The sequence below is a fragment of the Chrysochloris asiatica genome, unplaced genomic scaffold (assembly GCF_000296735.1).
Source record: "Chrysochloris asiatica unplaced genomic scaffold, ChrAsi1.0 scaffold00024, whole genome shotgun sequence".
Classification (NCBI taxonomy): domain Eukaryota; kingdom Metazoa; phylum Chordata; class Mammalia; order Afrosoricida; family Chrysochloridae; genus Chrysochloris; species Chrysochloris asiatica.
Window position 1 is genome coordinate 15,149,050 of NW_006408542.1, and position 11,985 is coordinate 15,161,034.

The 11,985-nt window shown below is 44.1% G+C and overlaps 1 protein-coding gene across 1 annotated transcript in view; it reads right to left on the minus strand.

The window, feature by feature from the left end:
- The window catches only part of ABCG5 (ATP-binding cassette, sub-family G (WHITE), member 5), a 37,105-nt gene that overhangs the window by 13,368 nt on the left and 11,752 nt on the right, over positions 1-11,985 (minus strand). Inside the window, exons 3-6 of the mRNA XM_006839407.1 lie at positions 10,423-10,559; positions 10,232-10,330; positions 2,659-2,791; positions 1,302-1,441 (exon numbers count right to left, since the gene is read on the minus strand). Of these exons, the coding sequence (XP_006839470.1) occupies positions 1,302-1,441; positions 2,659-2,791; positions 10,232-10,330; positions 10,423-10,559 (509 nt within the window). The remainder of the gene's footprint in view (positions 1-1,301; positions 1,442-2,658; positions 2,792-10,231; positions 10,331-10,422; positions 10,560-11,985) is intronic.

Consider the following 11,985-nt stretch of genomic DNA (forward strand, 5'->3'; position numbering starts at 1 on the left):
GCCACTCCTCAGAAACCCTAGGAATCCAAAACAACAAAATGGCACTTAACAACAAAAAGATACTAAGGAGTCCTGGCAGCACTGTGGGTTAATTGTTGGACTACAAACCACAAGATTGGCAGTTCAAGCCCACCAGGTGCTCCAGAGGGAGGTGGGAGGAGCTATCTGCTCTTGTAAAGATTTAGTCTCACAAACCTTAAGGAGGAGGTCTGTCTATTCTGTCCTATACAGTCAGTATGGCTCAGAACTGACTCGATTCTGAAGGAACCCTGGTGGCACTATTGTTAAGTACTTGGCTGTTAATCGAAAGGTCAGTGGTTCAAAATCAATAGCTGCTCCATAGGAGAAAGATGAGTCTGTCTGCTTCCGTAAAGATTACAGCCTGGGAAACCCTATGGGCACAGTTGTACTCTGTCTTACAGAGTCACTGTGAGTCAAATTGACTCGACAACACGCGTTTTAATAGGATTGTTGTTGTTAAGTGCCGTAGAGTTGGTTCTGACTCATAGCAACCCCATATAGGATCGTTTCCAAGGAGTGGATGGTGTGCTTGAACCACTGACCTTGAGGTTCAAACTGACCTTGCAGTCCAGAGCATTAACCTGCAGCACCAGAGTTCTGGAAGGGGATCTATGTGATCTACTAGAAAAACAGTCTTTGACAACAACTGCAACTACGAATGGTAATTCCAGCTTTTTACTAACTGTGATATTAGCTCAGTTTTGTATCACTTCTAAGTCTCACACTTGGCCTCTATAAAGTAGATATGGTGATGGTGTGCCATGGAGTCGGTCCCGACTCACAGTGACCCTGTACAGGGTTTCCGAGGCTGTAAATCTTTACAGGAGCAGAAAGTCCCAGCTTTCTCCCGCAGAACAGCTGGTAGTTTTGAACTGCTGACCTTGAAGTACCACTACACTACCAGAGCTCCTATAAAGTAGATATACTGATACCCATTTGGCATATGTAAAACACTGAAAAAAAGTAGTTTTCATCTTTTGTCCTTCCCGTTAGAATGATTGGCTCCAATTTCTCTCGTGTGACAGCATTCGTCTTTGCTCAACTACTAACTGAAAAGTTGGCAGTTCTAACTCATCTGGAGGCACCTCCAAAGTAAGCGTTAGTGATCCACTTCTGAAGGGTCACAGCCTAAAAACCCTATACAGCAGTTCTACTCTGCACATATGTGTCGTCATGAATCAGAAGTGACTTGTGGGCAACCAACAATAACAATCTGTCCCACCTCCTGACATCCCCACCTTAGCACATTCATGCCTACCCTTGAGTGGCTCAGCCCTTACCTGGAAGAGCTCGGAGCGGGGTTGGTGGATGGTGAGGATTACAATGCGATCCCTGCGGGCCAGCTCTGCGAGGAGGACGACAATCTGATTGGCCGTCATGCAGTCCAGGCCTGTGGTTGGCTCGTCAAACAGCATGACCTCTGTCCACAAAGCACATGTGTGAGCCCCTGTTGAGTCTGGGAACTGTGCTTAAAACTCAGAATTTTGACCCATCCCAAATGTATGGGGAAAGGCTGCATATGAACTGGTTCCCAACCTGGTCCCAAAAGAAAGTTCCTGAACTGGGAGGCCTAACCCCCAGCTCTGGGTCACATTTGAGCCTTAATCCTCAAAGGGACAGAGAAGCAGCCAGGTCACCTCTGATGCAGTGCTATAGTCTGTCTGGGCTCTGTCCAGGTGACCCAAACAGGGAACAAAGTCCAATAGGTCATTTTTAAAGCACGTGGTGTGGTGCTGTAGGATCAGCACTGGACTTTGAACCACAAGGATGGCAGTTCAAAGTCACTAGCTACTCCTTAGAAACCCTATATGGGGTCGCTTTGAGTCAGAACTGACTCAATGACACCTAACAACAACCCCATTTTATGACTGCAGCATACTAACCAATATGACCAATACTAACAAGGCCTTTGCACTGCAAAAAAACAAAAAATCTAACCAGTGAAACATGAAGCAGATGTTTAAGTTCTTTAAAGAGTTTAACTGTTGCCATATTGCTAAGAGGTAAACAGGGCTCTTGAGAACATCTTTCTTATTTGCCCTCTGTTGATCAAAGAGCATTTGAAAAACAGGCAGTCTGTGTCTAACCCTGTTAAAGAAAGTATCCACACAATATACCCTTGTCTGATGCACAGAAGTGCTGAGATTCCTCCCAGCTGTGGGAGAATAACCAAGCCAGGAAGGCTTTGATACTCCCTCCCAAGACACATGCCCTTTTCAGAGTATTTCTCAGAGTACTTCTTCAATTCCCGTCATGCCATAAACACTTGTAGTCACACCAAAACTCACTGGTTTCCCAGAAGACACAGTGATGGTGCTCTAGTAAGAAATTAGGATGGTCAGGACCGGGCCACATGCTTATGGAAGACCCTAATTGAACACCAAAATGCAAATGCAATGCTTTCAAGTCAAAAAGTGTATTGGAAAAAAAAAGTGTATTGAACTTGGCCAATGGAATAGTACCTGAAAGTGAATCCTTTAGTATTAAATAAAAGAAAAAAAGTTGGCTCCCAATTCGAAAACTTTCAGTAACTTAAGTTTCACACCAACCTCTTCCCAAATAGAGTGTCAAGAAAGGACTTGAGGTATCTGAAAGCTAGCTCGGCAGCAACTGTTAGCAGTTCTAGGTCCCACTTACTGGGATCCTGGAGGAGCTGGGCTGCGATGGAGACCCGGCGCCGCTCACCACTGGAAATTCCCCCAAAGTTGTAGTTGCCAATCAGTTGATCTGCCACATGACTCAGACTCAGTTCCACCATGACAGCCTCTACCTGCAGGTGACACAAAGTCAGGAAGTGCTGACCATTGCTGTGGCTGCTATGCCAATGGGTGGGGAATGGCACTGAAGAGGAAATTTGTCTGCTTACAGTGCCCGGGTCAGGCTCACATTCACCCCATCTGGGAGGAAATCAAGTTGATTATAATAACTTCCCATTTGGTTTGAGTTAACCTGTTTAAAGGAGCACTGATGTGGCGCTGTGGGCTAATGCGTTAGACTGCAAAGCCATTTGAACTGCAAGGTCAGTGGTTCAAGCTCACCAGCTGCCCCTCAGAAACCCTATACAGGGTCGCTATGGGTCAGAATCAACTCAATGGCACTTAACAACAACATCAAATAGCACAAATGTTAAGTTCTCAGCTACAAATCAAAAGGTCAGTGGTTCAAACCCAACAGCATCTCCACAGGAGAAAGACCTAGCACTCTGCTCCAGTAAAGATTAGTCTAGAAAACCCTCGGGGCAGTTCTCCTCTGTACATGGGGTCACTATGAGTCAGAATAGACTGGGTGGCAGCAACAGACCTATTTTCTCCTGTGAAACCCAAATCAGTCCTAGGATCCTATATGGCCCAATCTCAGTGTGATTTTGCATCAAAGAAATATAAGCCAGTGATTAAAAAGAACCAAAAGCAATTCCAATATTCAGTTTAATCTCTAAGGGTCTTAAAGGGAACCCAATTTATAACTCACAGCCACACTTCTCAAACGTTCCTTTCCCTTGATTCTCCTTTCTCTACATATAACTCTCAGTTCCCTGAAACCTCTCCCTTCATTCTCAACTCCCCATAATAATAATTTTTTTAAATCTACTGGTTTGGCACCATAGGATAAGCACTCGACATTAAGGTCAGTTTAAACCTCAAGGTTGGCTATTCAAACTCACCAGCTGGTCTTCAGAAACCCTATACAGGGTCGCTATGAGTCAGAAGTAGCACTTAACAACTGACTTTCTAATCAGGGAAGCTAGTTTTTTTTTCCCTTCTGAAAAAAAGGCCATAAGAGCCAAAATTGACCTTGAATATATCCCACCTCAATTTAGAGATCATATGAAGAACAAATTTGATAAATTAAATACTAAAGACCGAAGACCAGAAGAATTGTGGGATGACATCAAGAACATCATACAAAAAGAAAGCAAATAGTTATTGAGAAGAAAAAAAAAAAAAAGTCAAAATGGATGTCAGAAGAGACACTGAAACTTGCTCTCCAGAGTAGAGATGCTAAAGCAAATGGAAGACATGAGGAGGTCCAAGAGCTGAACAGAAAATTTCAAAGATCAGCTCGAGAAGATAAAGCCAAATATTACAACAAAATGTGCAAAGATCTGGAGGCAGAAAACCAAAAAGGGAGAATACACTCAGCATTTCTCATGCTGTGGGAACTGAAGAAAAAATTCAAGCCTCAACTCTCATTATTGAAAGATTCTCTGGGCAAATCTTGAATGATGCAGAAAGCATCAAGAGAAGATGGAAGGAATACACAGAGTCACTGTACCAAAAGGAAATGGTTAATGTTCAATTGTTTCAAGAGGTAGTATATGATCAAGAGTCAATGATACTGAAGGAGAAAGTCCAAGGTGCATTGAAGGCATTTGCAAAGAACAAGACACCAGGAAGTGATGGAATAAAAATTGAAATCTTTCAAGAAAGTGAGGCGGCACAGGAGGCACTCATTCATCTATGCCAATAAATTTGGAAGACAACTATCTGGCTGAATGATGGGAAGAGATCCGTATTTGTACCCATTCCAAAGAGAGGTGACCCAATGGAATGTGGAAATCATTGGACAATCTCTTTGATATCCCATGCAAGTAAAGTTTTATTAAAGGTAATACAGAAACGGCTGCAAGCATACATTGTCAGAGAACTTCCAGAGGTTCAACCCGGATTCAGAAGAGGCTGTGGAATGAGGGATATCATTGCTGATGTCCAATGGATTTGAGCTGAAATCAGAGAATATCAGAAAGATGTTTACCTGTGCTTTATTGACTATGCAAAAGTTTTCAATTACATGGATCATGACAAGCTATGTACAACATTGCGAAGTATGAGTATTCTAGAACACTTAATTGTGCTCATGAAGAATCTGTACCTGGACCAAGAGGCAGTTGTTCAAACAGAACATGGGAACACTGAATGATTAACAATTAAGAAAGGTGTGCGACAAGGTTGTATTCTTTCACCATACTTATTCAACCTGTATGCTGAGCAAATAATCCGAGAAGCTGGGTTATATGAAGAAAAATGTGGCATCAGGATTGGAGGAAGACTCATTAACAACCTGCAATATGCAGATCATACAACCTTGCTTGCTGAAAGTGAAGAGGACTTAAAACATTTACTGATGAAGATCAAAGGGCACAGCCTTTGGATTACATCTCAATGTAAAGAAAACAAAAATCCTCACCACTGGGCCAATAAACAACATTCTTATCAATGGAGAAAAGACTGATGTTGTCAAAGACTTCATTCTTCTTGGATCAACTATCAACACTCACAGAAGCAGGAGTCAAGAAATCAGAGGACGTATTGCATTAGGCATATCTGCTGCACAAGACCTTTTAAAAGTGTTGAAGAGCAAAGATATCAGTTTGAGGACTAAGGTGTGCCTAACCCAAACCAAGATTATTTTCAATAATCTCATATGTATGCGAAAGCTGGACAGTGAATAAGGAAGACTGTAGAAGAATTGAAGCATCTGAGTTATGGTGTTGGAGGAGAATACTGAAAGTGCCATGGGCTGCCAAAAGAACCAAAAGATTCATTCTCAAAGAAGTGCAGCTAGAATGCTCCTTGGAGGCCAAAATGGCCAAACTATGTCTCTCATACTTCAGACATATTGTCAGGAGGGACCAGTCACTGGAGAAGGATATCATGTTTGGTAAGGTGGAGAGTCAGAGAAAAAGAGGAAGACCCCCAACAAGATTGATTGGCCAAGTGGCAGCATCGATGGACTCAAGCATGGCAACAGTAGTGAGGGTGGCCCAGGATCGGGCAGTGTTTCATTCTGCTGTGTATAAGGTTGCTATGAGTCGGTACTGACTCAATGGCACCTAACAACAACAACAACAATATCCTGCTGTGGCACTGAACGTTAATGCATTGGACTACAAAGTCGGTTTAAAGTGCAAAGTCGGTGGTTCAGACTCACTAGCCACTCCCTGGAAACTCTATACAGGGTCGCTATGGGTAAGAACCGACTTGACAACACTTAACAACATCAGCATTATCCTTCCTTAGTTTATCTCATCTCCAAGAGACCCAGCCAAAATTCTTTATGTCTCTTCCTCCCCTTACTGACTGGAGTTCTGGTGGGGTGTTGTAGGATAAGCACTGAATTGCTAACCACAAGTTCGGCAGTTTAAATCTACCAACCACTCCTCAGAAACCCTATGCACAGTCCCTATGAGTCACAGCAGTTAACAACAACCTTACTGATTACCTCTATTTGCAGGAGACCACGGGGATGGGGGTGGGAAGTGTCTGAGAATACTTATGTGGCAATGCATTTTGTCCCCAAGCATCCCTAATAAGATTGTGTTACTTTTATAATAAAGAGAACCCAAAACTTCGCATTAAAAATCCAAACAAAAAAGTTTCAGAGGAATAGTTGGTGGTGAGATCAATAGAATAGATGAAGTTTTGGCCAAATAAAAGGACAAATCTGAAATTGATACAAAGCAGTAATGAGGAAGTAAAAATGCATAAATAAACTAGAAAACTGTCCTGGAGAAAAAAAGAAAGGTCTTCTCTTGCCATCAGAGTAAAAGGATCCTTGAACTGAGCTGTGCTTCACTTGGCTAAGTCTGTGTTCACATGAGCCAGGCAGATTCTTGAACCTTTTCATCTTCTCTCCAGCATCAACAAAGAAGTAAAGCTGGTCACCCCTAGTTTGAAGGGATGGGTGGAGGAGATGTTTTCGCCATCTGTCTCAGATGTCTCAGGCCCCAGCAGGAAGCTTCCCCCATGTTTTGCAAACATTTTTGAGAATGGAACTCAATAAATTGGGATCAACTCTAACCCTCTCTATAAATGAGAAAACCAAAGCTACCAAAGTCAATGGCAGGGCAGGGACTTGAAGGGGGATGGGAGAGAATCCATGAACACTCTTCCCTCTACTCTATGCCATGTGCGTTCACAGTATAATCTGATTGACTCTTCACATCACCCCAATGCATCATGGAGAGATACATTACCCTGTACATTATAGAGCAAAAAACAGATTCTCAGAAATACCCAGAACATGCCATTAGAAAATGGTAGAGTTGGCATTGGTAATAGAACTGCCTGGAATCTCACAAGTAGTCCATGAAGCATCAGCTTAACCTACAGCCTAGGAGACAAACCTGCCCACCTCAGTCATGGGTTACTGGTTCCTCAGAGGACAGAAGTAGATCTGCTAGTCTGTCTCATATGTTATTACCAGCATTCCTTCGCACTGAATGACTTTGTAAGAAGTTTACACCCTATAAACTGGCTTTTCTCAGAAAGTACTCTCAAGTAGGGAGAAGTTGTGCTGTGTACCTTTGAAGGACATTAAGGGGCTGACAGTACTAGGGAGAGGGGCCATTCACTAAGGGAACAAATTTATCATCAATCATATTTATGCAAATATGTACACTTTCTGGGGCTTTCTCAGTTTCTCTCAGTGGGAGTAAGTGATGTAAATAGATCGTTACCTCATATCCCACGCAAATATGGGATTCCTTCTACCTAGTTTAGAGACAGAAATAGTAACACCGAGAGAAAGAAGACTTGCAGAGGGACTGTGGCCTGGTCCCTCATCTGTCACTCCCTTTCTGGGCCAATAAGTCATGTGAACATGCCTGTCTTTCATAATCTGCCTCCCTCCTCTCAGATCCCAGAGGAGGCCTCTCAAGAAACTCTGGGGCTCAGGGTGTCCTGCTGAACCTAGAGGGCCTATGCTCATGTCCCAGCTCTGCCATCAGCAGCTGTCTGATCTTAATCTCCTTAGGTGTCAGTTTCTTGATCTGAAAGATGAAAATAATATCTCCCTCACAGAATTGATGTAAGAATAAGATTGTTTGTATGAACAAGCCCTAATGCCAGCCACATATGATACCTCAGAGTACAACCTCATAAAATAGCAATAATCTTGCAATACTTTCTGAACACCCAAAGGTAACCTTCAGAGAGGAAGCAGGGGCAGGCATGGTGATGCTGATGGTCATTCTTAAGGACCAGGCTCCTCTAGAATGAAAACTGTACTCCAGGATAATTTAGAACCTTCAAACAGAAGAGGCTGCCTAATCACTTAGAATGTGTCCCATCCCCAAGAAGCTTCACAAATAACAAACCAGCCTGCTGGCACTCAGAACTCTAGTTGCACTCTCCTTAAGCCCTGTCGGAGAGTCCAGACCTGGATCAGCAGTCTCACTGGTGGCAGGCTGAGCTTTGAAAGGGGGAGTCCTGCACTCTCAGCTGAGAAGGCGGAGTCCCTCAGAGTCTAGATGGCATTCAAGAAAGGCCAACCTTTGGGCCTGAACTGGAACCTGCATGGCAGATAGGATCTCTGTGCTGAGGACAAGCCCAAGGCCCCTGCTGGGGCACATTCTACTGCTCTCCCCTGGCAGTTCAGGGAGCCTACTTCCTAGGTGGCAGTGCCAAGTTTCAAAGGCAGTATCTACCTGATGCTGATTCCCTGTGTGCTCCCAGACCTTCACAGTCCCAAGAGCAGGAGGACAGTATTTACAGCTAAAGCCTCAATGAGTTCGCTTTCAGCTACTTCCAGATTGGGCACATTTAAGGAAAAACTTGAAGGCCGAAAAGAATGAATGATTCACTAGTTCCTCCCATCATTAACTTAATCCATCCTGTTGTTGTTTGTGTTGTTAACTGCCGTCAAGTCAGTTCCAACCCATGGCCACCTTGTATAGGGTTTCCAAGGAGCAGCTAGTGAGCTTGAATCACTGACTTTGTGGTTCAAACTGACTTTGCAGTCTAGCACATTAGCCCACTGCATCACACCGGGATTCCTAATGCATTCTAGGTGAGGTCTGTTCAGATGTCTCAAAGAAAGTTGGGGAAAGTCTCAACAAGCAGTAGGGCAGAGCAGGAAAAACACATTGCTGTCAACTCAATTCCAACTCACAGAGATCCTACAGAATCAAACTGCCTAGTAGTGTTTCCTAAGCTGTAAGCCTTACAAAAGCAGATCGCCAGGTCTTTTGTTTTACTGAGTGGCTGGCAGGCTCAAACCAGTGTCCTTTCAGTCAGCAGCCAAGTTGCATAATCACTGCACTATTAGGGCTCCTTGGGTGGGAAGGGTGGGAATAGTAATGTCTGTCCAAATCCGCACCCCTTAGGACAGAGTTACGTAAATAGAAAGACAATGCAAGCCATATATGCTGTTGTTGTTGTTAAGTGCTGTCCAGTCAATTCTAACCCATAGTGACCCTGTATAGGGTTTCCAAGGAGCAGCTGGTGAGCTTGAACTACCGACCTTACAGTGCGAACGACTTTGCAGTCTGACTCATTAGCCCACAGCGCCACACCAGGACTCCAAGCCATGTATAGCACTTTCATTTTTGTAGCCTTATTTTAAAAAGTGACATTAATTTTATTAATATAGTTTACTTTCATATGCTGTTGTTGTTAAGTGTTTCAACTCGTAATGACCCTGCATAGGGATTCAAACCTATTTGTAATGACCACCGACCTTGGGATTCAAACCGACCTTATGTTCCTGTGCATTATTCTGTAGGGCCACACCAGGACTCCAACTCGATATTTTGTTGTTGTTAAGTGCCGTGGAGCTGATTCTGACTCATAGTAACCTTGTATAGGGTTTCTGAGGATCACCTGCTGGGTTTGAACTGCTGACCTTCTGGCCCAGTGCTTATCCTACAGCGCCACACCAGAACTCCAACTCAATATGAGAAGGCTTCAAAAAGTTCATGAGGAAAACTGGTATTTCCCAATAATTTTAAAAAGCTCCCTCATGTATCCTGTTAGATAAGCACTGGACTGCTAACAGTAAGGCCGGTGGCTTAAAACCACGAGCCGCTCCTCTGAAACCCTATACAGGGTCACTGCAAATAGGAACCGACTCGACGGCACTAAACAACAACAACATATAAGCAAAATAGTATTTCAACATGGAATCAATACTACCAAAATACCTGAAACCTTTTACATTCGGTTTTTTCAGACTAGGCTTCCCGAATCTGTTGTGTATTTTACACATACAGCACATCTCAGGACTGGTCCAATGTCAAGTGTTCACAAACCACCTCTCAGTACTGGTTGCTTGTTGGACAGGGCAGATCTAGACTCTAAAACAGAGGGTGGAGAGGAAAGGGGACGAATAGACGAGTGGAGGCTAATAGGAAAAGCCATTGGGGGCTGCTGAGTCTCTCAGGTTTGTGCCCTGCTTGAGACCTGGGACCTCTCTGAGGACAGGCAGTACCCACCTTCTTCTGGAAGAAGTCCCGGGAACCTCTGCGGATGGCCAGCAGCGCGGTGTAGCGCAGCGTCTCCCTCACGGTGAGGTTACTCAGCAGAGTGTCACTCTGTGGGAGAGGGAGGCATCAGCATCAGCCAAGAGCCCGGGGGGGGGGGGGGGGGGGGGCCCCCCGGCAGGGGCTGTTGGGGACACGCCCACCTGTAGGACATAGGAGAAACATTCCTGGAACTGCTCCCTGCGCAGTGTGCGTCCGTTCATGCACACCTCCCCCAGCAAGGTCCCGGTGCGCCGCAGCCTGCCGGACATGGCGTCCAGCAATGTGGTTTTTCCAGAGCCTGTGGACGAGAAGGGAAAGCCTTGAAAAAATCCACCCATGACTGCACTGGGGAACTTCCCGAGACCCTCTGTGGAACGTGCATTTCTAGTAGGAATTCGTGTTCATTATAAAAGGATATCCACCACTCGTCTGTCAGTTTGTCTTACTGTGTTGGTTTGCGTGATGCTTTGATGCTGGAGGCTATGCTATTATTTTAAACACTGGCAGGTATTTAGATATAAGTACCTCTCCATCAGAACTTCCAGACTAAGACAAACTAGGAAGAAGGAGACACAACCACTTCTGAATGGTTAGTCACTGAAAACCTTAGGAATAACAACAGAACCTTGTCAGATATACTGCTAGAAGATGAGCCCATCAGTTTGGAAGGCACTGAAAATACGACTCTAAAACAGCTACCTCCCCAAAGTAGAGCTGACCTTAATGACATGGATGGAATTAAGCTTTCAGGACCTTCATTTGCTGATAGGACACAACTCAAAACTAAAAGAAACAACTGTAAACATCTATTAATAACCACAAGGTGGGATGTATAAAGTATGTATGAATCTAAGAAAATTGTTAGTTGTCAAAAATGAAATGAAGCACATAAAGGTGGATATCTGAGGCAGTAGTGAGTGGAAATGGACAGGTATTGGCCATTTAAAATCAGTCATGGTTTGCTATGCCAGGAACTACAAATTGAAGAGGAATAGTGTCACATTCATTGTCAAAAAGAACATTTCAAGGGAGAACAAACAAGATGGCGGATCAAGAGGAAGTGCAGTGAAGAGCTCGGTCAGCAACAACACAGAATACAGGACAAAACAGGCTCAGGGGATGGTCCCAGAACTCTGAACCACATATAAAGGAATATTTAGAAGATTAGAAGGCTTACAGCTAGGGGAATTTGTAGCAGAAGCAAGAAATCCATTGCTTTCTAATTCAAGACGCTCAGCTGCTTCAGGAGCTGCCATCTTAGGTGAGACCAAGCAGGGAAAGGATCAGAGCAGCCACGGACACCTGAGAGAACTGCGGAGATAAAGGCATGGACATTCTTTTCTTTTGATATCTCTTCATTGGTTCCTTGCTGTCTGCGCACCTCCATTCTGGTGACTATAGGAGTGCCTGAGCGAGTGGACACCCCAGTCCCACCCTCAAAGGGTTCTACTACGCATGTGCACAGATCTCCTTGAAAATTAAAGAGCCAGTTTCCACTTAAAACCAAATGGCCACAGCCAGCCCTGAACTGTTTATAACTAGAATAAAAGGCCTGAACTGGGATTGTGGAGCAGGACAGGCAGACTAAAAAGGAAATAGGCTGAAAATTAAACCCTAAACTACATCAAAATTTAAAGAGACAGTATAGACATAAAACCAAACGGCCACCACTCGTCTGTCTGTCGTGCTGTGGTGGTTTGAGTTGCTGTGATTCTGAGGGCTAT